We start from the raw sequence: 26877 nt of genomic DNA, 5'->3' as shown, positions 1-26877 counted from the left end.
TCGACCTCGGCGGAATTTGAACTCAGAACGTAAAGACGGACAAAATACGGCTAAGCATTTCGCCCGGCATGCTAACATTTCTACCAGCTCGCTGCCTTGAGTTCAAATTCTGCTGAGGTTAATTGGCCTTTCATCCTTTCAAGGTCGATAAAATAAGTATGGGTTGAGCACTGGAATGATGTAATTAACTTACTCCTTCTCCTGAAATTGCTGACCTTCTGCCAAAACTTGAAACCAATGTTTTACTCTCTGTATTGCTAAGATAACAATTAAATCATTACTAATGACTGACATTTTGATTAGGGCTGAAGAAAAAACATTATCACCATTGTTGTTTTAACATTCACTGTTCCATGCTTGTATTCGTCAAACAGAATTTTTTTTGAAGTAGATTTCCTGTTACTAGATGTGTTTCCTGTTGCCAACACTCACCTGTTTCCAAGCAAGTTAATATTTCTCCATGGCCTGACATGTTTATACACAATATAATGTGCCAGTAGCACCTAAAGAGCACCGTTCGAGTGTGGTCAATGCCAGTGCTGCTTGAGTGGATCCCATACTGGTGACATGTAAAAAGTACTATTTGAGCATGGTCGTTGCCAGTGCCACCTGACTGGCCCTGTGCCAGTGGTATGTAAAAAGCACCCACTACACTCTTGGAGTGGTTGGCATTAGGAAGGGCAACCAGTTGTAGAAACCTTGCCAGAACAGATTGGAGCCTGGTGCAGCCGCCTAGCTTGCCAGTCCCCAGTCAAACTGTCCAACCCATGCCAGCATGGAAAGCGGATGTTAAACGATGATGATGATGATGATTAAAGAGGACTGACACTGCAATGTGAAGACCAACAAACACAAACATACTAACACTTATATCACTTACATGTATGCTCTCATGCCCGTCACACGTAAAAAGCACCATTTAAATGCGGTCGTTCCCAGCTTCCCCTTACTGGCACTTGTGCCGGTGGCATGTGAACAAAACATTGGCTGACTCCTGTGCAGGTGGCACATAAAAAACACCATTTGAGCGTGGCCATTGCCAGTACCGTCAGACTGGCCCTCGTGCCGGTGGCGCGTGAAAAGCACCCACTACACTCTCGGAGTGGTTGGCGTTAGGAAGGGCATCCAGCTGTAGAAACTCTGCCAAATCAGATTGGAGCCTGGTGCAGCCATCTGGTTCGCCAGTCCTAAGTCAAATCGTCCAACCCATGCTAGCATAAAAGGCGGACGTTAAACAATGAGTATGATGATGATGTACATTATTATTAATTCATCTGTTGTCGATGATGACCAAGGACATCACATAGGAGAAGAAGTCGGGTCACATAGTGTCCAGTGGTGGTCAATCAATCTGGTGCATGCTTCGAAGGCTCTGCCACAGGTTGGGCACTGTGGTCTGCTGGGATCGAAGGCAAGGAATTGGCTCTGGACTTGCACAGTTCACATCACCATCATCGCCACCACTGCCACCATCACAGTCACCACAACCACCACTGCCACCACTACCACCATCACCATCACCATCACCACAACCACCGCCACCACTACCACAATTGCATCCACCACTGCCACCACAAAGAAGGTGTTTATATACTGTGTATGATTAGTATTTGCGAGGGAGGCTAGAGATGGGAGATATGACCTCCCTCGCAAATACTAATCGGACACAGACACTGTGTGTCATTGGCCAGCTGGAGAAGATGTCATCCTGGGGCTAAAAACAACAGTAGCACTGTCCCCTTCAGGACCACCACATTTAGTTGGCAAATATATCTTACGAGTACATACAATACCTTTCACATTTACTGAGACATTTGTTCCAATTGTTTGGCAACATAATGGGTTCAAATCAATTGCAATTAATCCTCTGGGAGTGTTTTGTTGTGCATCGCTCCCCAAAATGCATATTCATAATGCATTATAATAGCAGCAAGGGAATGCATTTGGTAAGTTAATATATTGATGGAATTTGATGATAATCTTTCTCTCTCTTAATTCCTCGAGTCTGGATTGAATCTATTGAAGACTCACCGTTTAGTAGGATGATTTCATTATCCACTTTAATGAAAAGCCTCATTCACAATGTGGACAAAGGCACAAACTCTCTCTCTCTCTGTTGGAAGCCTTTAAATCGCTACCCAAGAAGAATCAAACTAGATAGACTGAAATATCCCTGGCTAGTGTTCTATTGTGTTGGTAATTTCCATGCAAACGATGACAATAGCTGTTGCCGCTGCTGATGCCTACGTCGCTATCACCACCACCACAACCACCACCACCACCGCTGCCACCATCACCATCACCACCACCACCACCACCACCGCTGCCACCATCACCATCACCACAACCACCACTGCTGCCACCACTGCCACCATCACCATCACCATCACCACCACCACCGCCACTGCCACCATCACCATCACCACAACCACCACCGCCACTGCCACCATCACCATCACCACAACCACCACTGCTGCCACTGCCAGCATCACCATCACCACAACCACCGCTGCCGCCACTACCACGATTGCATCCACCACTGCTACTGCCACCACAAAGAAGGTGGTTATAGGTGATGCAGAGCCAGCAATTTTAAGGATGGTTAGTTAGTTCTGTGCACATTGACTCCCTCACCCAGTATTTGACTGGTACTTTATTAACAGAAGAAAGATGAAAGGCGAAGTTTGGATTTGAACTTGGCTGGATTTGAACTCCGAATATCAAAAGCTGTAATTATTTCCTCATCCATCTACAGTTGCTCTCCCTGCTTCCTCTGCTGCCATTTATCACCTCCCCCGCCCCACCATGCTGATATTTACTGTTGATTGCATCTCTTCTCTTCTTCATCATTCATTATGGTCACCTCTAACTCCATCACCTAACGATATATCTATTTCTTTATTGCCCACAAGGGGCTAAACATAGAGGGGACAAACAAGGACAGATAAAGAGATTAAGTCGATTACATTGACTCCAGTGCATAACTGGTACTTATTTAATCGACCCCAAAAGGATGAAGGGCAAAGTCGACCTCGGCGGAATTTGAACTCAGAATGTAGCGGCAGACGAAACACCACTAAGCATTTTGCCTGGTGTGCTAACGGTTCTGACAGCTCACCTAACCATATATCACTCTCTTCTCATGTTCTTATGAACTCACCCACTCATCCTTCCTAATCTCCTGTTTGTATTCTCTACTGTACTCACCTTCCTATACCTTGAGAGGACTCCCCAACACCTCCAACACCATCTTTATCTTCCATCCAGCTACTCCCACCCACCCTTATACAGGGTTATTCAAAACAAATGAACCAATTTCATTACGTAATATTTTAATAAAGAACAGCAATAGAAATCATTGCCAGAGTAGCTGTCTGAGTTTCATGCTAGTGGCATGTAAATAGCACCATTTGAGTGTGATCGTTACCAACATCTGTTGGTGGCACGTTAGAAAATCATTTCCGAGAGGTCGTTGCCAGTGCTGCTGGACTGGCTCCTGTGCATGTGACATGTAAAAAAAACACCATTTTGAGCGTGGCCATTGCCAGTACCACGTGACTGTCCCTCGTGTCGGTGGCACGTAAAAGCACCCACTACACTCTCGGAGTGGTTGGCGTTAGGAAGGGCATCCAGCTGTAGAAACTCTGCCAGATCAGATTGGAGCCTGGTGCAGCCATCTGGTTCGCCAGTCCTCTGTCAAATCATCCAACCCATGCTAGTATGGAAAGCGGACATTAAATGATGATGATGATGATGATGATGACTAGTTTCTTAAAGCTGCACTGAGTCCAAGTTTTACCCCAGCCCACTCCTTGTTTTTAATTGTTGGATATTATCATGCATCGTTTGAGTAATAGCATATATTTTCTGTATCAATTCATTGAAGTCAAATTCCGTAAGTTCCTATAGTTTACATTTTCAATGTTTTGTATGATTAATTGCTTCAAGTATCCGCCCTTATTCACATTCTTTAAGCGATGGAAGAAACAGAAATGTTCTTATTTTCTCACTATTCTAAAACTTAAAATCAAGCGCACTTGTCAAGCTGAACAAGTATAGAAATTCTTCATAGATCGCCAATACTGGAAGTTAATTTTTCTTCATATCTTTGAATTGTTGGCACCGTCTCCTCGATTTGAAAATCTCCATCACAGTATTTCACATATCCAGTTGACAGTTATTGTAAGAAGATTATGCAGCTCACCAAGTGTGCCAGTCTTTAAATATATTTGTGAAGTGGTCTGGGAAATATTCAAAGATTTATTTGAGATCTTAGATTACAACTTCCCATCGATTATATGGAAGCAGTGATACTTCAGCCATCCACCGACAAAACACAATAAGTCGACTTACTGTATTTTGTTGGTGAATGGACATTTGAATTGCTAGGACCGTGAATCATACATATTAAAGATATGGCCTTGGAAAATTTTCAATTTTTCATTATACAGCAACCTATGACAATACAGTGAGTTGAAAAAATTAGGATAATTTTTTCAGTTTTTCGCAATTATCTCCGTTTCTTGTTTTTTGATTTATAGTGTTTTGACAGTGGAGGGAAGACTTGTGTGCGACTTTACTGCTCCAGCCCAGCAAGAAAATGTCTAAAACTAACACCTCAGCTCATATTATAAACCACTCATGATTAGTATCAAAAGAGCTGTTCTAATGAAGTCCTTGTATTCTTTGTTTTGGTGGAATTTGTTGCTAAGTTAATTAACTCTCATGTCTAGCTTTGTTGTTTCAGTTTCAGAGGGAGGGAGGGAAGGAGAGAGAAAGAGAGAGAGAGAGAGTGTTGTGACTCTTCTTTGGAATTAATACTAGAAACATGAACTTATTTCAGTCAAAGAAATCACCTGAATGTGCTACCAATTGTTGAAATTCGGTCAATCAGCTTTTACAGGAGCTTCTGCACAATTATAAAATCTTAGAATCTACAACTGATGGTGGATGCTATGTTGAGCATTCACAGGAGAGATAACAATTTGGAATCTCACACAAATCACAACATAAAAGCTATTAATTATGGCACTACCATATATGAGTATGTCAGAAAACTCTCAGAATTTCTTTTTAGAATGTCAGCTTTGAGCTATAATCATAGTATAAAATTATCTGGTCTTGTTTAAGTGGGGCAAGCTTGTACAGTCATTACTGCACCAGACAAAATATTTAGCCACATTTCTTCTGACTTTACATTCTGATTTCAAATGCCACCAGGGTTGACTTTGCCTTTCATCCTTGCAGGGTTGATAACGTAAGTACCAGTTGAGTACTGGGGTTGATGTAACTGTCTTACCCCTTCCCCTGAAATTACTGGATTTGTGCAAAAATTTGAAATCAATATTTCACCCTTGATTAAGGTGGCCTGTGTGTTTGCCTCCAGTCCCAAATTACATCATTGCCAAATCAGGTTCAGTGTCTGGTCAGCTGTGTCAAACCATCAACATCTAAACAGTAGCATCCAATCACCTCATTCCATATTCTTCCTGACTGGCACCTGTGCCAGTGGAGCGCTAACAGCACCATCTGAGCGAGATCACTGCCAGAGCAGCAGTCTGGCTTCCGTGCTGGTGGCACATAAAAAGCACCATTTGAGCGTGATCATTACCAGTGCCGCTGGACTGACTCCTGTACAGGTGGCACGTAAAAAACACCATTTGAGCGTGACCGTTGCCAGTACCACCAGACTGGCTCTCATGACGGTGGCACATAAAAGCACCCACTACACTCTTGGAGTGGTTGGCATTGGGAAGGGCATCCAGCTGTAGAAACTCTGCCAGATCAGATTGGAGTCTGGTGCAGCCTTCTGGTTCGCTTTTTATGTAACACTTTGGTTTTAGGATCTCAATTCTGTTGTGGTGGGTGGGTCTTCTTGGGTACAGCAATGCACCACATATCCTGGCCCTCTGTCATGTCTTTTGTAAGTTTCAGCATTTTGAGATCGGCCTTCAGTACTTCATCCCATGTCTTCTTGGGTCTCTCTCTTTCACAACTACCCTCTGCTTTAAGTGATTGACACTTCTTTATGCAACTGTCCTTATCCATCTGCATCACATGATCAAACCAGCACAGTCTCCTCTCTTGCACACTGCTTATAATTCCTCTGATGCCCAACTTCTCTCTCAATACACCAATGCTCTGTCACACATGCACACTGACATCACACATCCAGTGGAGTATATCATCTTCATTCCTCTCCAGCCTTTGCATGTCTTTTGCATTCAGGGTCAACATCTCACTACCATACAGCATCACAGTTCATACACCTGCATCATACAATCTTCCCTTCGCTTGGAGAGAGAGAGAGAGAGAGAGAGAGACCTATGGTTGCCAACGGAGATAAAAAATCTCTGAACTTTCTCCATCCTATTCTTATTCCAGCAATTACACTTTCTGCACAACCTCCTCCATTGCTAATTAGGACATGAAGGTAACAAAATTTACCTGCAAATTCCAGAGAGCTACCAGGACATTTAAAGAAGTCACTTTCCCATGTATCTGTGGCCTTTATGTCTCCCATACATCTTCTGGCAATGAAGATCACATAAATCTGACCATAATACTTGGACAAGATCAAAATTTTGGCTTAATCATGAACTAGAATAGGAATAATTTTAACATTTAGATGTCTCTGTAAAGCCAATGGTTATATGCAAAAAAGAAAACAGATATTTCTTAGGCGCAGGCGTGGCTGTGTGCTAAGTAGCTTGCTTACCAACCACATGGTTCCGGGTTCAGTCCCACTTCATGGCACCTTGGGCTAGTGTCTTCTTCTATAGTCTCAGGCTGACCAAAACCTTGTGAGTGGATTTGGTAAATGGAAACTGAAAGAAGCCTATTGCATATATATGTATACATATATATATGTGTGTGTGTGTGTGTGTATGTGTGTGTTTGTGTGTGTATGTTTGTCCCCCCAACACCACTTGACAAACAATGCTGGTGTGTTTACATCCCCATAACTTAGTGGTTCAGCATAAGAGATCAATAGAATAAGTACTAGGCTAACAAAGAATAAATCCTAGGGTTGATTTGTTCAACTAAAGGCAGTGCTCCAGCATGGCCGCAGTAAAATGACTGAAACAAGTAAAAGAATAAAAGAATGAAAATTGTAAGCCATACAAATTGTCTAAATGCCCTAAAAGTGAAGCAATATTTCCTAGCTTTTCCAGTTAACTTCCTAGATTAATATGAAACCATTCTCATAAATTCTTGTAGTTATTTCCTGATTCTTAGTTTAAGAAAACCTTTCATAAGCTTTTGATAATTTTTATTATTATTATCATTTTGTAATGTTTACCTATGTTATTGGAATACTTTTATTTCTACAAGGTTTTATATCCAAATATTTAAAAATGTTCATACTTTTCTAGTTTACTTTGATCGTATATTCACGATAGATTTTCAGTACACACACACACACACACACATGAATACATACATACATGCACACACATGTACAAACACACACACTCATGTATAAGATAAATTAAATCAAAATGATTCATGACAGGTGGCCACATGTTTTGTTTAGCGTGAGCTTATCAAATGCGAGTAGAATTTGGACAGTTGATAGAATTTAGAGTTAAATGGACTTTTTGATGAGAGGTATATTCTGCATATATTCACAGCCAAGGGTGATGGTGATGATGATGATGATGATGATGATCATCATCATCATCTTTAACGTCCGTTTTCCATGCATGGGTTGGATAGTCTGACTGAGGTCTGGAGAACCAGCAGCTGTGCCAGGCTCCAATCTGATCTGGCAATGTTTCTACAACCCTTCCTAACGCCAACCACTCCGAGTGTGTAGTGGGTGCGTTTTACATGCCACTGACACAGGATCCAGTCAAGGGGTACTGGCATCAGCCATATTCGGATGGTGCTTTTTACATGCCACCGGCACAGGAGCCAGTCTGGGGGTTATGGCATTGGCCACATTTGGATGGTGCTTTTTACGTGCCTGTCAGGCATTGATCACATTTGGATTGGTGAAATTGGTAGAGCTTCAAATTGGATGCCTTGCACTGTTTGTTCAAGTCTGTGCTTTCTGAATTCAAACCTGGTCCCATTACCTAGAAACAGCAAGATTTCTATCAGGGGTTGCAACCGATAGTATAATTGATCTGCAAAACAAATGGAAAACCTGTTTTCCTTGGTTCAATCTGTAGATCAATTGCCAACACCCGGTATGAACATACATGTATATATATATATGTATGTATATGTGTGTGTGTGTGTGTATATGCATGAATACATGTATGTATGAGTGTGTGCATGTGTGCATGTGTGTGTGTATGAGTCTCTGTGCATGTGTGTGTGCATGTATGTATGCATGAACATATGTATACATGTGTATGCATGTGTGTGTGTCTGCATCTATGTGTGTGTGTGTCTCTGCATCTATGTGTGTGTGTGTGTGTGTGTGTGTGTATGTGGCTGCTAGTCTGATGAACATTAGCAGGCTGAAACTTTGAAGTCACTCTCACCCTTATTCTTGTAAAAAACAAATCATAAACATCTACTCTGCAAAGATTATTAAGTAATTCTTCAGTTTAATGTTAAATTGTTTTTATTATAACTTGATTAAGAAACAAACATTAACATGTTCAAGTACATATATGTATGTATATATATATGTACATTCATAAGTATATGCCTGTATGTATATACTGAACAATTGATTTATCTGATTTCTTTTAGCAGTAAGCGTTTTCACTGCCTTATGAAGAATACCATAAAGTTTTGAACTAAAAAATTCAAGTGCAATGATTGATTTTAATTTGTTTCATATTTTAAAGGCTTGCGTTACTTAAATATGTGTTTGTGTTTCATTAAATGGCATGTTTCGTGACGTACAAAGCTAATACAAAAATGGATGAAAAGCCAGAGTTCTGTCTTTCCCTTTGTAGTCATTATCTCTCTGCTGGCTTTTATATATCTGCACGAAAGATTCGGTTTTTATTTTTAATAACGTGTAAACACATAGTTTTCGTTAGAACTAGTTTACACAAAGTCTATAAAACATATGCAAAGTTTAAATTCAGATACATTGAAACTATTAAAATGATTTTCTTGTTAAAAAATCAATGAAAGAAATACCTCTTTATTGATCTTATTTTAAACAGCGTTCATATACATAGATGCACACATGCATACATATATATGCACATATGCATGTGTATTTGCACTCATTTATCTTAACCATAACAGTAACAAAATCCTGAAGATGAAGAGATGAGGGTTGCATTTGACATATTTTAGAATGTAACTTGCAATTATTACTGTTTTATTGCCTGCCATTATCCTCCTCCTTTCACTCCTTCCTTTTCGTTTTGCTCCTCCACCCCCTTTTTTTAATTCTTCTCTTCCTTCTGCGACTCCTTCTCCCATCCATTAGTAAATTGCTAATGTAAGCAGTGAGTATAGATTAACAGATACTAGAGCGTTACCCATCATATAACATTTACTGTGGGGAATATACACATGTCACTGTGAATAAATTCAGGTAATATTACATTGGTACAATAATTATAACGAGAACACAAAATGTATCCTTTCCATTAACATGGAACTAAAACCTGGCAAACTACAGAACATACATTCATAATATATAACTTTATTACATACAAACTTCAATGTGAACATGAAAATTGTAAATTTTATCACTGAAGCTGTTGCATCAGACAATCAAATACCACATTAACCAGATAGAAAAACATTAGCTTACAATACTACCATCCTGGAGAGAATTTCACAATAAATAAACATTAGAGATTAACAATGGGGACTTAACTAATAGCAAAATATAAGCCAAGATTAACACACAGATAGTTTACTCATGAAATAAACTGTGAAACTGACCAGAAGTTAACCATTAAACAATTTCAAATCAGATAATAAAAATTTTATCAGTTACAACATTACTCTCATGATTCTTTGTTGCTTCACACAAAACACATCACCAACATGCCACTTATTGTTTCATTGAAATGGTGAGATCAGCAGAGTCTGGAAGCATTGATAGATTTAGGAATGTTATTAGTTCCAAACTAAACATGAAGGACTAAAAGGGAATTACAAAAAAATCTTTAATAAAAAGGACCAAATGAAAGACAAAAGATTTTTTACTTATATATCACTAGGTGATTTCATCATCATCATTTAACAGCCAGTGTCCATGCTGGCATAGGTTGGATGGTTTGACCAGGGCTGGTAAGCTGGAAGGCTGCACCAAACACCAATCTGATTTGGCAAGGTTAACTGGGAAAATAGATTTTGTGTGTGGAAGATGCACAACGAAAGCCAGAAGAAGTTGACAGCTTCCATTACCTTGGTGACCAATTTGATAGTGGGGGTGGATGCTCTGAGAGTATAGCTGCTTGAATAAGAGTAGGTTGGGTAAGGTTCAGAAAGCACCTACCTCTGTTGGTAACAGGGGGTTTCTCTCTCTCAGAGTGAGAGGTAGATTGTGTGATGCCTGTGTATGAACAGCCATGCTACATGGCAGTGAAACATAGGCTGTGACAGTTAGTGTGCTTTGCTGGATGTGTAATGTCAGTGTGCATGCATGACAGAGTGTAGGTGTCTTGAGAGAGGGGTTGGGCATAGAAGGCATCGGATGTGATGTACAAGAGAGATGACTATGCTGGTATGGTCATGTGATGCATATGGACGAGGGAACCTGTGGAAGAGGTGGACCCAGGAAGACATAGGATGAAGCGGTGAAGCATGATCTTGGAATGTTGTGCCTCATGGAGGCAATGACTACTGACCAAGACCTATGGTGATATGCTGTGTTTGAGAAGATCCGTGAAACTAAGTGAAATCATAGTTGTGGCCATCACCAATGTCATGTAAGTGGCATGTGAAAAGCACCTTTGAATACTGGGTGATATACCAAGCTTGAGAAAACCTGTCAAGCCAAGTAAGATCATAGTTGTGGCTTATGCCGATGCTGCATAACTGGCACCTGTGCCGGTGACACATAAAAATCACCTACTATACTCTTGGAGTGGTTGGCATTAGGAAGGGCATCCAGCTGTAGAAAGCATACCAAATCAGACTGAAATCTAGCTCAGCTCTCCAGCTTATCAGTCTTCAGTCAAACCGTCAAACCCATGCCAGCATGGAAAGCAGACATTGAATGAAGATGATGATGATACATACACACACACGCATGTGTGTATGTGTGTATTTTTTCATAAATTATTGAAGTTTTAAGCTTATATTTACAGTTTAGATGTTTGTCCTATTTGTTTGTTTTACTGCTGTGTTCACAACCTTTCACTAAAGAAATCCTTTCTCATATTCCCTGCATCCATTCCACTCCACTTGGAATACACAATGTCATTCATATTACTTTTTGTATGAATACATTTAACGATTGAAAGACATTGAATTCCCTTGTGTGTTTCCCATTGTTAAATGATTGCTGATAATAAACAGCCCAATTATATACAGCTTATTTTTCTGCTTATGATCTTGTCCCCTCATATTTTGTTTTTGGCCTTTTTGAAACATGTCTAATGTTTGTGTTGTTCTAATGAATTGAAGTGAATAAAACCGAACCGGTTGTAAAGATTTAAATTACTTCACATTACAGAAGATTTGTTCATCTTGATATTTAAACAGATTAAATGAATTTTGTCGAAAAATAAAAAGAAAAAAATACAACCAACAACACACAAAACATGAAAAGCAAAAAAGACAAACTAACTTATTACAAACATAGTTTTAAAAGGTATTTTCTCTCTTTCAGATTTTGAACAAATTCACTCATGAGGCTTCTCCAAGGAAGATTGGTTTCCACAAATCATATTTGAAAAGGAACAAATACAAAGCACATTATCAAATGTAAGTTATATTAAATGTACATATCTGAAAAGATGAGCTGGTTAATTAAATTTAACGATAAAAAAAAAAAAAATAATGATAATTTCTTGTAACTTTGTTAGATTTCTGTATCAAGTAGGCGGAATGATGAATATTCTTTTTCAAAATTCTGCATCTTTGATGTTAACATTTAATTATTGACATCAGTTTCAATTACATAAGTGACTTCGCGGAAATTGAAAGTTAAATTGGGATTTGTTGATTGCATTCAGAAACAATTTAGCTTTATATATATTCTAGAAAAAAGAAAACAAAAAAACAAAAAACAAAAACAAAAACAAAACAAGAAAGAGATGTAAAAATGCATATTTATATTGTAATGTGTTGGAGTAAGTGGTTTCTATCCCCATTTTGCAAATCGTTACAGTTTTGAAAATAGAATGTTTACAAAACAAAATTGGAGAAAAATGCATTTTTCAATATGCTGGTTTTTAATGAGTCCTAACTTTTAATTGAAACTATTCAGATTAATGAAACAGTAACTGTAAACAACATAAAAAACCTTTATGGCTTGCATTAACACACACACATACACGCACATTCACACACACACACATATGCAGAGAGAGAGAGAGGGAGACGTGTGCACACACACATACAAATTTACATACACACACATATACACATACACATTTACATACACACACACACTTAAACTTACACACACAGAGACAGAGAGAGACACACACACACACATACACACATGCTTACATACACACACACATGCATGCATGCACACCTTGCAAGGACATGTAAACTACAATATTCAAACCGTCAAGTTCTTACTGAAAACCACAAGAAAGAGAATTATTTCTTTGTTGTGGCAATGATGTAACACTTTTCAATAGATGGAATTTCAGTTACCAGGAAACATTGTACAAAGTCAAGGCATTGCCAAAAATAATAACCGAGTTTTGCTTGGATGCCATTTACAAGGGTGATTCAAAACGTAATGCCATATTGTTTAGGGCAGGTATAATTACCAACACAAGAACATGTATCATACATCAAAATGAAGCTGGTTCTCTGTGGATCACATCCCTACTTCTCAACATAGTCACTGTTTCTTTCAATTGCAATGTTCCACCTTCGAATGAGAGCATGTATCCTTGCCCCGTAAAATTCTGTTGACTGTTCTTTGAGCCACTTCTTCATTACAGTTTTCACTTCCTCGTCACTGGAATAATGTTTGCCTCTCAAACCCTCTTTCATGGGCCGAAGAGATGATAGTCCAGTGACGAGGAAGTGAAAGATGGTTACAGCCTGAATGCATTTGCCCAATTAGAGCTGATCGGACACTAAATAACAACAACAATAACAATAGCAACAGCAACAATGACAACATCATCATCATCGTCATTTGTTTTAAATCTGGGTTTTGTCCTTGTTAATGGAGGTGGCCGGATCTATCTCAAAGCCATAGCAATCAAGGTAGGCAGGTGCAGCCCACCCCAACCTTTGGGCTGGCTGATGCTCATTCTCCTTTGCTGTCATGAGGCTTTTTTTGGAGCTGGATTTTCTACAGGGAGCATGCCCTTGCTTACCCCCAACCTCAGTTTCTAGGCATGAGTGATCCCAAGACCAAGGCCTTGACCACGATTTTTAAGAAATGTGGTGGAAAACTAGCTCAGGAAGACGGAGACACTACTCCCTGAGACCCATTTTGGAGTCCCCCCCCCACCTCCTGATGTAAATTAGATTAACTTTCTAAACATGATTGCTGAATTTCAAGATATCAAAAAATATGACTTTTGCAAATGCCACTGATTAGAAACACTGTTTTGGTTAGCTGAGACTATGGCCTACATTAAATCTTGGTTGTAACTATTTCCTTTCAAACATGGCACCAATATCTGAGAAATGATTGACCTCATTTCACCTTCCTCGATAAATCTTTTTTTTTTCACATAGTTCTTTTCGTTTAGATAGAAAACCACGACGATTTCTATTCAAACTCAACTTATTTGCGTAGTTAATATTCAGATAGTAACCTTTTTTATTCAGTATGTCAAATACAAAAATGATAACTGTTCATCTTCTCAGACGAGAGCAATAGAAACAGACTGCATAATTTAATAAGGTGTGATTAATGGTATTTCGGACACATTTGAGTTAAATGTTAAAGGCACCACCCGTGCATTTCACAGTTTAATATTCCTTTATAATATAGATTGATCCAATTATTGATTTCATCTTTTCACTTTTTATTGACACCATTATTTCTAGTGAAGACAATAGAAGAAGAATATAGTTGTCAAAACATTGTGTAAAAATTACCACAATCGATCAGATTAATTGTCTGATATCTATTTACAACGCTATTAATAAGATATCTTATTTGATTATCATTCAAGTGAATGAAGTCAGTAAAGTAACTTGAGCCAACACTAACTTGTTCTTTGAGTGACCTTTAGCAAATCTGACAGATTTAGAATAAGCACCTTCAATACTTGGTTTAGCTTATATTATTTCTGTGTTGAAATTCCATTATTCTTTCATTCCTTTTATTGGCCTTTATTCTCTTTTACTGTTGTCAGTCTCATTGGTCTGTGGTTCATGCCAGATCAAGAGATTTAGCCAATTATTGATGTGTCTGTGGTAATTTCTTCAACAGTTTTAATTGATCTGCTATTGGTCTACAGGCAGACTTACACAGTTAAAACATATCAATTTTCGTAGTTGTTTCAGTAACATATTTGTTTTATTGTTCAATATTTATTGAAAAGCTAAGTTATGAAATAAAAAGGGATGCAACATTAACAACACCAATTTTCTGACCTGTGTAATATAAAAATACTCACACAGACACACAAATACACAAAGTACATGGAACTCAGCTGAGAATATGAAAAGACCCTGAAAAAAAAAAAAAAACTTAGAATATTGTTGTTTTCATTACAATGTGTCAAAACAGGAAACCGTTGCCCATGTATATCTTTTATGTCTCTGTACGTGTGAGTGTGTGTGTGGACAGCCATGCTACATGGCAGTGAAACATGGGGCGTGTGGTAAGAAGCTTGCTTCCCAAACACATGGATCTGGGTTCAGTCCTACTGTGTGACACCTTGGGCGAGCGTCTTCTACTATAGAATTGGGCCAACCAAAGCCTTGTGAGTGGATTTGGTAGATGGAAACTGAAAGAAGCCCGTCGTATATATGTGTGTGTGTGTGTGTGTGTGTGTGTGTGTGTGTGTGTGTTTGTTGACAACCGATGCTGGTGTGTTTATGTCCCCATAACTTAGCAGTTCAGTAGAAGAGAGCCGGTAGACTAAGTACTAGGCTTCCAAAGAATAAGTCCTGGGGTCGATTTGCTCGACTAAAGGCGGTGCTCCAGCATGGCCGCAGTCAAATGACTGAAACAAGTAAAAGAATAAAACAGAAAAGAATAAAAATTACATGGGTTTTTACAGTATTTTCAATAATGTGTGTCATTATTTGCAGTGTTTCCAACACAAGAAATGTCCTCACCTCAGTTAAATGCAGTGATTAAGAAAACAAATCTGGCATTAGCTAGCATTATATTTTGGCTGAGCAAACAAGGGACACAACTCTGAACATCTTTTAGATGAATAAAACTTCATCAGCTGATGCGTAGTCTTCACCTCTGCCTGTTGCTACACTGTAACAGATAATATAACATTATTTTTAATGGTGAAGTCATTGTAAACAATCAAATTTCTCTCATTGCTTAAATATGCAGTTAGTGCTCCCTTTATAATGAAATCATCAATTAATCTAATTTCTTGATGTTTTTATGAACCTTCTGTACAACAAACTGGTCACCACAATGTCGTGAAACACATGCAAAAATTCTAGCACCATAAGTTTATATTCAGAGTTGCCTGCTTTGCTTCCTCAGTCAGTGAACTGTGTTTCTAATCCAAATTTAATTGTACCATCATGATTTCTCTCACATTGATAACATTGCAAATAAACAAATCCCCTTTAATATTTATTACATGAATACCTGACCAGTACAGTTTTATTTTTAAACTTCCCATAATAGATTGGTCATGACAGTTAAAAGGGAAGTATTATTATTACGGATTACTGGGAAGTTCATGTGTGAGACCCTTGGTGGACACTGTCAACTATTTACTGATTATGAAGTGAACTCATGAGAAGCTCGACCTGTTAAAAACAATACTCTTTTATTCTTTTACGTGTTTCAGTCATTTGACTGTGGCCATGCTGGAGCACCACCTTTAGTCGAGCAAATCAACCCCAGGACTTATTCTTTGTAAGCCTAGTACTTATTCTATTGGTCGCTTTTGCCGAACCACTAAGTTACGGAACGTAAACACACCACCATCGGTTGTCAAGCAATGCTGGGGAGGACAAACAGACACACAAACATATACACACACATACATACATACACACACACATATATATATATATATATATATATATATATATATATATATACACATACACATATGAGGGCTTCTTTCAGTTTCCGTCTACCAAATTCACTCACAAGGCTTTGGTCGGCCCGAGGCTATAGTAGAAGACATTTGCCCAAGGTGCCATGCAGTGGGAATGAACCTGGAACCATGTGGTTGGTAAGCAAGCTACTTACCACATAGCCACTCCTACGCCTATAAAAATTATGAACAACCTTAATCAATTTTCAAACCTTATTGGTTTCTTATCAGAGGCATCTACATCATTCTGACAGTCTCCAGCAAATTTTCTATGAAATCATATTTCACAAATCAATAAAAATGGAATGTCTTGCTGAAGAATGTGATTGTGGATACACTATCTTTAAATAAATGATAGGTTGGTCATGACTGGAACCCTTTGGTCATAGTCAGCTCAATGAGAATGATTTAGAAAACAAAGGCTGTGTGGGAAGTAGCTTGCTTACAAACCACATGGTTCCGGGTTCAGTCCCAATATGTGGCACCTTGGGCAAGTGTCTTCTACTATAGCCTCGGGCCGACCAAAGCCTTGTGAGTCGATTTGGTAGACAGAAACTGAAAGAAGCCTGTCGTATATATGTATATATATATATGTGTGTGTGTGTGTTTGTCCCCCCCAACATCGCTTGACAACCAATGCTGGTGTCTTTACGTCTCCGTAACTTAGCGGTTCTGCAAAAGGCACCGATAGAATAAGTACTAGGCTTACAAAAGAATAAGTCCTAGGGTCGATTTGTTCGACTAAAGGCGGTGCCCCAGCATGGCCACAGTCAAATGACTGAAACAAGTAAAAGAGTAAAAGAGTAATGGCAACAACATCTGATTATGTTTTCTGTTTCTTTTAGTTAGCAACAGTCTATAAAATGATGTCTCTTAAGTTATAGTTATGTTTTCTGCTTTGTTGACTGTAGACTATCTCAGTGTTACAATATCAAAAGCTGCTTCTAAGCTGACGATTTTAATTGCTGTATTAGTTAGCTTCTTCTGTCTCTTTAGAACATTACTGAATCCATCCTCACAGAACAACGTCTTTTCTCATTAACGACTAATATTCAGGAATCTAAGTTAATTAGTAACCGTGTCAAGTGCACCTACTGACTTGTAGATCAGTCGAGATGAATTAGAAAAAGCTATAAGCTTTGTCTCTCTTCCTAAAAGTAATCAATAAATATAGTGAAATGTAATTAATGAATATTCTTATCTTTATTATAAACATCTCAGGTAATTGCATATTATAGTCTGAGTCAGCGAGATAGACATTGTCTACAATGTAGATGATGTACTTGATAGAAATAACATCCATTTTACCATTCAAATCACTACCCACTGTCTCAGCCAACAAAGGAGCATGTATATGGTATAAAATAGCAGAAATAGCAGCCAGTTTTCTGTAAACTGCACCATACTGTCTTATGTCTTGTGTATATGCATGCATAAGCTAATAAGTAGAACTTTAACGTATTATCTAGAAGTGGCCATCCCAAAATACAACAATATCTGTTTCAACACACGGTTTCACATCAGGAATTTTGCAAATTCACAAACGTATGTATAAATACACATTCACACACACCATTCTCACATACACACCTTTGTTTGGGATTACCAGCACTTTATTATCTCCTTTTCTTTCAACCTCTTTTTTCAAACGTTTTTCTAATCATTCGCCATGCTTAACCACTAAATCTACAAGTTTTATTTTTCATTCTCTCTGTGTTTATTTTCACTTATTCCTTTCTGTTGAAGAGCTTAGGCTCGAAACGTAAAAGACTTTTTCATTTTCCCCGAGCGTCAAACTAATATACCTGCTTGTTGTTCATAAACCTATCTTCATCTTTTGTTTTTCTATAAATTCCAACTCCCTCTCTCTCTCTCTCTCTCTCTCTCTCTCTCTCTCTCTCTCTCTCTCTCTCTCTCTCATATATATATATATATATATATATATATATATAATCATCGTTTAACGTCCGTTTTCCATGCTAGCATGGATTGGATGGTTCGACCGGGGTCTGGGAAGCCAGGAGGCTGCACCAAGCTCCAGTCTGATCTGGCAGTGTTTCTACAGCCGGATGGCCTTCCCAACGCCAACCACTCTGTGAGTGTAGTGGGTGCATTTTACGTGCCACCAGCACGGAAGCCAGTCAAGGCGCACTGGCATCAGCCACGTTCGGATGGTGCTTTTTACGTGCCACCGGCATAGGTATTACAACTACAATTTCCATTTGATTTTTAATTTGATGTTGATGTACTTGACTCAATAGGTCTCCTCAAGCACAGCAGGTCGCCCTACGATCCAAGGTAAGCACAGCAGGTACTCCTACAATACAAGGTACTTTTGAATGGGCTGGGGCTGGTTATGCGAAACTGATGTAGGATACAGTCGTGAACTAACTTTATTTGTCGGGTCTTCGCAGTCACAGTGCATCTCCAGAGGTCTCGGTCTTTTGTAATCGCTTGTGTGAGGCCCACCGTACGAAGGTCATGCTTGACCACCTCATCCCATGTCTTCCTGGGTCTATATATATATATTGCACAATGTTAAATTTAGTGGAAGCATCAATTACTTTATGTCAATTAGTGCTATACATAGAGGGAAATGAATAAGAAAGTGGCACCATTAATTGAAAGATGATGAAAAGAATATTTAGCCATAGAAAGCGCTTTTAACTCAATCATTTCTGTATTTCTAGTGAAACGCACTGGCTTTCTTTTCAATTAATTTTGAAAATAATAAAGAAATTTTGTGAAATAACTTTGTCATTATGTAGCTGGTGAAAGGTGGTGAGTTGGCAGAAACGTTAGCATGCCGGGCGAAATGCTCAGCAGTATTTTATCTGTCTTTACGTCCTGAGTTCAAATTCCGCCGACTTTGCTTTTCATCCTTTCGGAGTCGATAAATTAAGTACCAGTTGCGTACTGGGGTCAGTATGATTGACTGGCCCTCTCCCCCAAAATTTCGTGCCTTGTGCCTAGAGTAGAAAGAATATTATATCAGTGCCAAACAGATTAACACTAAAAATTATATGAAGAAATTGTTGTTAAAGGTTAAATAACAAAGTCTTAGATAAAACCTAAGCAAAAAAAAAAAAGAAAAAAAGAGGAAACACAAAAACAACACAAAAACAACAAAACAACAAAAACAATACAAAAATCAACCCCCCCCCCCTCAAAAATAATGCTGGCAATTTCATTTGACTGAGCTATCTGACATAAAAAATTCCAAGCAGATTTTAGGGATAACAATATGTAGAAAATAATAATAACAAAAAAAAATGTGTTTGGCAGTAAATTATCTGGAGACAAACTTTGATGGATGATCTGGGTCAGATGTGGTTCAGTTCATGATAGAAATGACCTGTGTGTTGTTATGGAAACGTGATAAAGGAATATGTCCAGTTACCTTATGTTCATCTTTATAAGTTGAAGAATTTTAGTATGAAATGCAAAAGACAGTAAAAGCATGACTAAAATAAATTTTAGATAATACTACAAAAAAAAAAAATGCATTGAAAATTATAATTTCTCGCTGTAGACAAATGGTGTACAGTAACCCCTCGCCATATCGCGGTTCACTTATCGCGGTCTATTATTTAAGCTTCCGTCAATTCCTCCGTGGTGTTGTTTTGCATTTATAATAAAATATATACAAAATATAAAAAATAAAAAAATTTTAAATATAGTTTTACCGTAAATACACCTAAATCAGCTCACTGCGCCACCTATCCAGACTGTGAGATGCAAGCATTTCGGAGTGGCTATCTCCTCTTCAGTTACAGAAACTGGACGGTGGTGCTGAGACCTGATAAGAGAGACAATCACAGTCTGGATAGGTGGCGCTGCAAGCTGATTTAGGTGTATACCATACCATTTGTCTACAGCAAGAAAATGACAAAACACATTGAATGGTTTGTTTATGAGTCCGAACTTGCGACTGGTATATTTGAACCTGTAATAACATTGCCTTAATACACATCATTGCTTAGTGCTCTCACCTCGTAATGTGATATTTGTTTTTCAGATGGTAGAGTGTAATCTAAGCAAGATTTAGTCGTTGTAGTTAGTGGTTCGATCAGCAATGCAATTAGTACCTTTGTAATACATGTACTAAACATAGAATGTGTTCAGTAGAAGATCTCATTCTCTACGCATATTTTAAAGTTCATTGTAATGATATAATTCAAGCACAGAAAATATAGTTTGTATAACGAATCTATGACTTACTAAAGGCGTCGAGCTGGCAGAATCGTTAGCACGCCGGGCGAAATCCTTAGCTGTATTTTACCCGTTGCTACGTTCTGAGTTCAAATTCCGCTGAGGTTGACTTTACCGTTCATTTGTTCGGGGTCGATAAATTAAGTACCAGTTGCGTACTGGAGTCGATGTAATCGACTGGCTCCCTCCCCCCAAAATTCGGGCCTTGTGCCTAGAGCAGAAAAGAATCTAATAATTACTAGATATATAATATAAAAGAATATAAGTTCAATTTTATATGTAAAACGTGGGCACTCACATATAAATATAGACACATATATAAGTTGTATGCTACTATTTCAATATCTAACTCTTAAACATTCGTACATGCGCTTATAGAATTAATTTATAGTATAGAGCAGCGCTTCTTAAACTACGGGTCGTGACCCCATTTGGGGTCGCGAAAATTAAATCCAAACACTTGAATTTCAGTTTATATGTTATTTCACAAATCCCGAAACTATTTTTATTCTGACAAATAATATAACTACTTTTTTCATATGTATATTGTTCAGCATAAAAAAAAAGATTTATGTATTTATTTGTATGTTATGCACACACACATATATAAACACACACACACACACACACACACATACTCATACGCACATATATATACACATACACACACATACATGCATGCTTATATGCATTCATGCATACATACCAAACCTCCTAACTACACATACACACACACACACTCACACACAGAGATACATAGACATACACACGTAGATACACACACAACACAAACACAGATAAATGATAGAAAATGGAATGAACGACATTCTTCATTTAAAAGTCACTACAATTGTTTCGACACATTTCTACACTCGTTGTGCAATCATTATCATGTATACAGGGTTTAAAATGCGCCTCCTCAGGTGACTGTTTAAATAAGTCCTTCGTTAGATCCATCACTGGAACTGTAAAAATTTGTAAAACTTCCCAGAAGTTTATCATTCAAATATATATGAGCATGTCTAGATATGCAACTATATGCATGAGAATACATGCATAAAACAAAACATACAAATTTGCACGCATACATAAGTACATACATACATACATACAAACAAAAATGCTTTGTTGTTGATGTTGAAATTCCAATGAAGGAGCCTTAGATCTAGGTTAGAAACCGGTTCTTTCTCTATTGGCAAGAAATCTTGAAGTAAAACTGAATGCAGACACACATAAATGAAATGCTATGCCAATATAATATAATATTAATAGAAACCCTGTTTTAATATTTCTCGCTGTTGTGTTTGATTATTGTAAGACGAAAAAAGGAATAACAGCAGACAATTTGAGAAATAATAATGGAGTTAACCTGACTCCTGAATAGATTACGACAAAGTAATTTCTTGGTTTTCTTAGTCTTATGGAGAACTGAATAAATAACCGATCAATTAATGCACGTGTAGAAAGAAGTTTATGTATTCGTCAAATTTAACTCTAAAACAAGACAGATGCTTTTAATAATAGATTTGTCACGGATGTTAAGAAGGTAAAACTTTATTAGCATTTCTTGGCAGATAATTTTAGATATTCTTGGAACACATTATATATTGGTGTCTACGATTCGGATTTTTCGTCGCTCGTTATAACTATTCGATTATAACTTTTTAGCTCCGAAATAAATCATCTGTAATTCCCTGATTGCACGAAGTGTCCAAACGAATTTTGTGGTTGAGTTAGATTCAGCAACATTAAATACAAACAGAGGTTGTAATGAATATTTCTGAAGATAACTCCTTAGAATACTAGAAATATCGATCAACAGCTATGCCAGTTATTTCAGTTTGTATGCAAACTGTTGCACAGGAAAATGAAAGCTTCACGATGAGTTTGTACCTGAAGTAAAGGCAAATCTGCATATTATTGAATTTCAAGGTCTTGACACTACGATTAATAATTGAATTACAACAATCTTTGATGTCTTGTATTTTGGTAATTTCCGAGTAAACTTTAAAGACTTAAGCAACGTGAATTAAAAGGAACAGTAAGATTCAAAGCGATGACTTGAATATTTATTGAAGTAGTTGTATGCTGTCAGCTTAATGTGACAGTCCCCTGAAGGGAACAATACTACTGTTGGTTAGACCTAGGAAGCTGCACCGCTTCCTGTCGGCCTTGACACATTTCCCGTGTCCTTATGTTTACAAGGGGGAGACAAGCACCTCCACCCAGCTAATCCTGCATCAAGAGACATATTTCTGAGTCTTTGCTCGTCATGCTACTCCAGACTGATGACGAGCAAAGATTCAGAAACATGTCTCTGGATGCAGGTTTAGCTGGGTGGAGGTGCTTGTCTCCCCCTTGTAAACATAAGGACACAAGAAATGTGTCAAGGCCGACAGGAAGCGGTGCAGCATCCTAGGTCTAACCAACAGTAGTATTGTTCCCTTCAGGGGACTGTCACATTAAGTTGACAGCATATAACTACTTCATCGTATCACTACTGCATAAATCTCACTGAGAGATTTAGAAATGTATTATTTCTGAATATTTATTGTTAATAAGTTTCCGGCAAACAATCTATTCGCTGATCCGTGCTGATACCTGCTAACCATAAATAAATCATCATATTTTTGGTGAATAGTGAAATTAAAAATAACTTGCATATTTATTCTTGATTCAAACGTATATATGGTAATCGCTGTTGTGTTCGTCGCCAGACAAAAGCTCCTCCTTTACGACGAATATATTTTCGTAACACACTCGATTCATTAATACAAGGGAATTCTGGGACACCAGTGTTTCGATACGTGTCTCGTCAAATTGAAAAGTAAATAAGAAATAAAATCATTGCTTGCAGATTATCTAAATATGCCTATAAAAGTCTCCAAAGGTTTTTAAGTCAATACTCAATCAAAATTTTCTATAACAATCAGAACATCAAGTGGATACAAATTAAAGCTAATTATTTTAATTATTTTTGTTAGTGAGTTTCGTACTAAATTTAATAGAATCGGAGATGCATTCTAAAATGAGGAACGACGTTTTTCTTTTCTCATCATTTTCTTGATGAAACTAATGATGTTCTACCTAGTTTTTGACAAATTTTAATCAACATAGTGAAATATGTTAAACATCTGCAATCAATTACATTTAAGATCAAATCACTGTTCCGTCAGTGTCTTTATTTGCAGCAATTTTTTTCTCTCTTTTAAAGTTTCTGAATTCATATTCGACATTTCTAGATGTACACAGTTTCATTTCCAAGAACTGAATAAACTTGGGGTCTGTGTTATTTCCTATGTACTTGTTGAATTCATGTAGATTCTCCTGCCAAAGGTTTTATTTGCTTCAGCAGTCGCGTGTTGATTTGTTTATTGCGGGCAAATTTGTTACTGTTAGGTTTTCAAGCCAGTAATCCCATGTCAGTTTTTTCATGTGTGTTGTTTGCATGTTGGGATATGAACATGGCTGCTATGTTTAATCTTCTATTCGTGCGAGGAATCTTAAAGAGTGTCAATTAAACTTTGGTGAGCTTACCAGAGGGTCAGGTGGGATGCATTTTGTGTTCCGCCTTTTTAAAAAAATATTTTTGAGATTTTTGATTCTGCATTCGTCAGTTTGATACTTTTTATGCATTTGATTCACAGCACACCTACAATACACAGACAAAAGAAAAACATATTCCTGCACACATATACACGGTCACATGACACACATACACGGTCACATGACACACAAATGCACGCAGGCACGCGCAAACACGTTTATACACGCAGACTTATGTGACGAGCTTTCGTACAGTTTTCACTCATCAAATTCCAGTCAAAAGGCATTGTTCAACCTAAGGCCAAGACATAAGACACTTGCCCTAACTGTCATGATGTGAGGACCGGAACTAGAGCATTTTAACAACGTAGCCATGGCTGTTGGGCCCATGCTAACATACAAATTATTGCATCATAATTATGATTTACAATTCTACATCGATCTCATAATTTGGATGTCATATGGTTCATAGAATATACAGTTTATGCATTTGCTGGCACACTTACATCGACCGCCATAGAAAAATCCTTTAGGCTTTCAAGATATTTTTCCATAAAGAGAAGGTACCATTGACATAATGCGTTTCTAAACGATTTACCCATTATGTATTCGATGATAATTTACTACTACAGCAAAAGAATAAATTCTCCTTAAAATGACTCCCTTTTCGTATATCTGTTGTTGGTTTTATGGCTGGAAGAAATGTATTTGGTTTCTTTCTCATTACTTTCAAGAAAGGAACCTTCATGTTGTTAACTTATCTGTTAACGTCTCTCTGGATTACGCGTCGTCATCACGTTCTTTAAATCATGTAATAAGAATAGCTACCTGAGACTAAGGTAGTTTCCAGTGACAGCGGCAGTAATTTTCTTTTTACATGATTTATGGATAGCTGGTAACCTCCAGTGGCTGTCACAGTCTTATAATATTAATATATTTTGATTAAGACAGATATTGTTGACTTTTGCATTCCCCGTTTGCATTCGATCAGCTATCTTATCTTCCGAGTTTTAAGTATATAAGTAATCACTTTGAACTCATTCTATGTCATGCCTGTATATACTGTTTTACGGTATTTCATTTGTTTTTAGCTTTACAATATACCTGCCTTGAAATCTTCAATAGAACACCTTTCAGATCGTTGTTGGTACTGTCTCTATATGACTACGCTGTTGGTCATTTACTTAATCTCTGTTCGGAAATTATTCCGTGGCGGCTGCTATTAGTCAAGATATTTGCCTGCTACTTGTCTGCATTGCGATTCTGATTTTTTTTAAAGAAGTTATTTCTTTTGCTAGTAATTTTTATTAGAGAAGTCATGCACGTCACATCTCGAAATTGTTCCTCTCCAAGACGTGAAGACTTATACATGTTTTCAGAATTAGCCATTATTGGATAAGATGTTCGTGTTTCTACACTTAGAAAAGAAAAAAAAAGTTATCGTACGTTGACAAAAATAGTAGTTGGACCAAGATTGTGAGCAGAGCGGTTAATGTATAGGATTTTGCAGCTAATAAAACAGGACATATATTAATGGATCTGCATGAGACTTTCAAAGTGCTCATTCTCTGTAAATCTGTAGGCGTTTATATTTACATGAGTGGTAGAAAATATTGAATTGGAAAAGAATAAACGAACTTAACTTGAAAACGATTCTTATATGTTTTATTTAGAGTTATTGAAGAATGGCTTGCTCCAATGTCCCCCTCTAAACTGTGCGCTTGTGTGCGCGCACACGTTTGACAAGAAGCTCACAGAGGAGAAAAGTGTGTGCATATGGTGTATGGCATAGTGGTTAAGAGCGTGGGCTACTAACCCCAAGATTCTGAGTTCGATTGTAGGCTGTGACTTGAATAATAGTTATAATAATTACAATTTTCAAAATGAAATCAAATTTTTTAAAGATTGAAGATGGTTACCTGCATTGATGTACACTTTCATTGCGATAAAAGGCAAATTTTGCAAACAAGCAGATTTCCGTGCACACTCATAGCAAAAAACTTGAAGGAACATTGCCCTATTCTGTTTACTGTCAATGGGATTTGATCCAGTCTTTGAAGCTCTATCGGTACTCACTGTAATAGTGCAATCCGATAGGAAGCCATGATGCAGAAGATGAAAACCAAACAGACCCTTTAGGCAAACAGTTTTGACAGGAGCTTCATGTGCCAGATAAGGTCAAAGTATTGTTCAAGTCGAGGGCCATAGCATTGCTTTCGCTCAATTTCTCGCGAGTGAAAGACCGCTGGTGACATGAGAAAGGTTTTTTCACAACTGCAAGCAACATGAATTAAATCGTTGAATCGTTGCCCCTGAGTTATGAGTTTTATTCCCACCAGAATTATGTATGGTGGAAGCACATTTAACTTCAGTCAACTGAGATAACAACCACCTGATGGTTGCATTTGATTTGGAAAGCATTTCATTGACTAATAACTTCTATATGATAAATAGTAAGTCACACACACATACACGCCCACACACAAGCACACGTATATACACATGCATGCACACGTACACACACGCATATATATATATATATATATATATATATATATAGATATAGATATATATATATATATATATATATATATATATATATATATATACACGTATATACATATATATATATGTATATATTTGTGTGCATGCATGTGCGTATGTATGCATATATGTATGTACGTATGCATGCACGTATGTATGTATATATGTATGCATGTATGTATGTATGTATGTATGTATGTAAGCATATATGTATGTATGTATGTATGTATCTATGTCTTCACGTATG

The 26877-nt window shown here is 37.6% G+C and overlaps 1 protein-coding gene across 9 annotated transcripts in view; it reads left to right on the top strand.

Moving 5' to 3' along the window:
* The window catches only part of LOC106883547 (uncharacterized), a 315156-nt gene that overhangs the window by 105010 nt on the left and 183269 nt on the right, over nucleotides 1-26877 (top strand). For all 9 annotated transcript variants that reach the window (XM_089347804.1, XM_089347805.1, XM_089347800.1 and 6 more), the window contains one exon: nucleotides 11768-11862. In XM_089347804.1, the coding sequence (XP_089203930.1) occupies nucleotides 11768-11862 (95 nt within the window). The remainder of the gene's footprint in view (nucleotides 1-11767; nucleotides 11863-26877) is intronic.

The sequence above is a fragment of the Octopus bimaculoides genome, chromosome 2 (genome assembly GCF_046866305.1).
Source record: "Octopus bimaculoides isolate indiv1 chromosome 2, ASM4686630v1, whole genome shotgun sequence".
NCBI lineage: Eukaryota > Metazoa > Mollusca > Cephalopoda > Octopoda > Octopodidae > Octopus > Octopus bimaculoides.
Note: the sequence above shows the minus strand (reverse complement) of the source record. Positions and strands in the feature narration are given on the sequence as shown.